The sequence below is a fragment of the Aplysia californica genome, unplaced genomic scaffold (genome assembly GCF_000002075.1).
Source record: "Aplysia californica isolate F4 #8 unplaced genomic scaffold, AplCal3.0 scaffold00331, whole genome shotgun sequence".
NCBI lineage: Eukaryota > Metazoa > Mollusca > Gastropoda > Aplysiida > Aplysiidae > Aplysia > Aplysia californica.
This window is the reverse complement of record NW_004797601.1, coordinates 324,175-325,685: the sequence shown is the minus strand read 5'-3', so window position 1 is coordinate 325,685 and position 1,511 is coordinate 324,175. Positions and strand designations below refer to the sequence as shown.

Sequence of the window (1,511 nt, the reverse complement as noted above, 5' to 3'; positions counted from 1 at the left end):
TAGTAGTAGTAGTAGTAGTAGTAGTAGTAGTAGTAGTAGTAGTAGTAGTAGTAGTAGTAGTAGTAGTAGTAGTAGTATGGAGCATATTCCTGCTTGACAGGAAACTCTATGCGCTGTACACTATAGTATTACTTCAGCAGACCAAAGAACACTCAAAAGCATTCTCGGCTTCCCGGGAAGCAAACAGCACTATTATCTATTATAACATGATACTATAAATAACAGTGACTCACTGGTAGGTCTGAACTCGTTGAAGTGCACCTTGAAGCCGTTGCCTTTGTAAGGGCCCATGCTGGTGAGGCGGAAGATGACGGGGGAGTTGGTGGCCACTCTCTTCTCCTGTCGGCTCTCTCGATGTCTCTGCTCCCACTCCCACGCCTCGGCACACACACGACCACCTGGAAAAACGGTGAAATGGTACAGTGGAAACCATTTATAACAGGGATCCGGTAATAACAGGATAAAACCCCCCCCCCGTCTTTTCTTTCTCTTTACCTCTATTAAATTTTACAGGCAATAACAGGGAGTCATCGGAGCCTAATCGGTTATTACAGGGATACAGGGTTACCAAAAGTATTGCGGCCATGATTTCTTTATCTTCTACAGCCAACATATTGCCTAGATTATGGGTCTGTTTCACAAATGGGATAAATGTTGAAGAGAAGAGGAGTAGGAGGAGGTCGGCGAGTTACCCACGATTGAACAAAGAATCAGTTTACCACCTTGAGAACGCATATTTTGGTCAGTAAACAAAGCATACAGATGCTGTTTTGGGACATAGCTTCGTTACACAAGCAGATGTTTTGACTTTGTTTTCTTTAGATGTATCTGAAACTTTACAAAGCGTGCAACAGCATGCGTGCTGTTGAATATGCAAAACTCTTGTTTATGATTGTGTATGCCGGTTTGAAATGTGTCAAAGTGTTGCCTCTGCTGTGCTGCTTATCGGACGCACGTATCCGCTACGTCCTCAAAGAGTTACAAGAAAAAGTTCACAATAGAACTAGCCCCGCCCAGAGCACAGTCTGTCCCGGCCTGTGGATAACAACGAGCCCACGAATAAAAATAATTGCTGGATTTGTCTATGCCCCTTGCATATTTCTGAGTTTCTGATTAATAGGGATCTGTTATAACAGGGATTTTTCTCTGGTCCCAGGATCCCTGTTATATCAGGTTTCTACTGTATAAGTTTAAAGCTCTTATCAACACTATTAGGCTATTTAAGAGGCAGGGTCTTCAAGTTCAACGTCCGTCTCTGAAAGGCTGAAGACCGAGCCAAGTGGGGAATTCGTGTAAAGTGCCTTTCCCAAGGACACTACGTCGGACCGAGCTGAGGACTGAACTCCCAAACCCGCAATCTCTTGATTACGAGTCTGGTAGCCTAACCACTAGGCTACTGACGCCACCAGCCACCTGATAGATAGATAGATAGATAGATAGATAGATAGATAGATAGATAGATAGATAGATAGATAGATAGATAGATAGATAGAAAGATAGATAGATAGATG

General features: G+C 43.3%; 1 protein-coding gene across 1 annotated transcript in view; it reads right to left on the bottom strand.

Moving 5' to 3' along the window:
- The window catches only part of LOC101851057 (DEAD-box ATP-dependent RNA helicase 42), a gene marked incomplete in the record, with an annotated part of 27,836 nt that overhangs the window by 20,916 nt on the left and 5,409 nt on the right, over nt 1–1,511 (bottom strand). Inside the window, 1 exon segment of the mRNA XM_005102591.3 lies at nt 234–398. Coding sequence (XP_005102648.2) covers nt 234–398 — 165 coding nt within the window.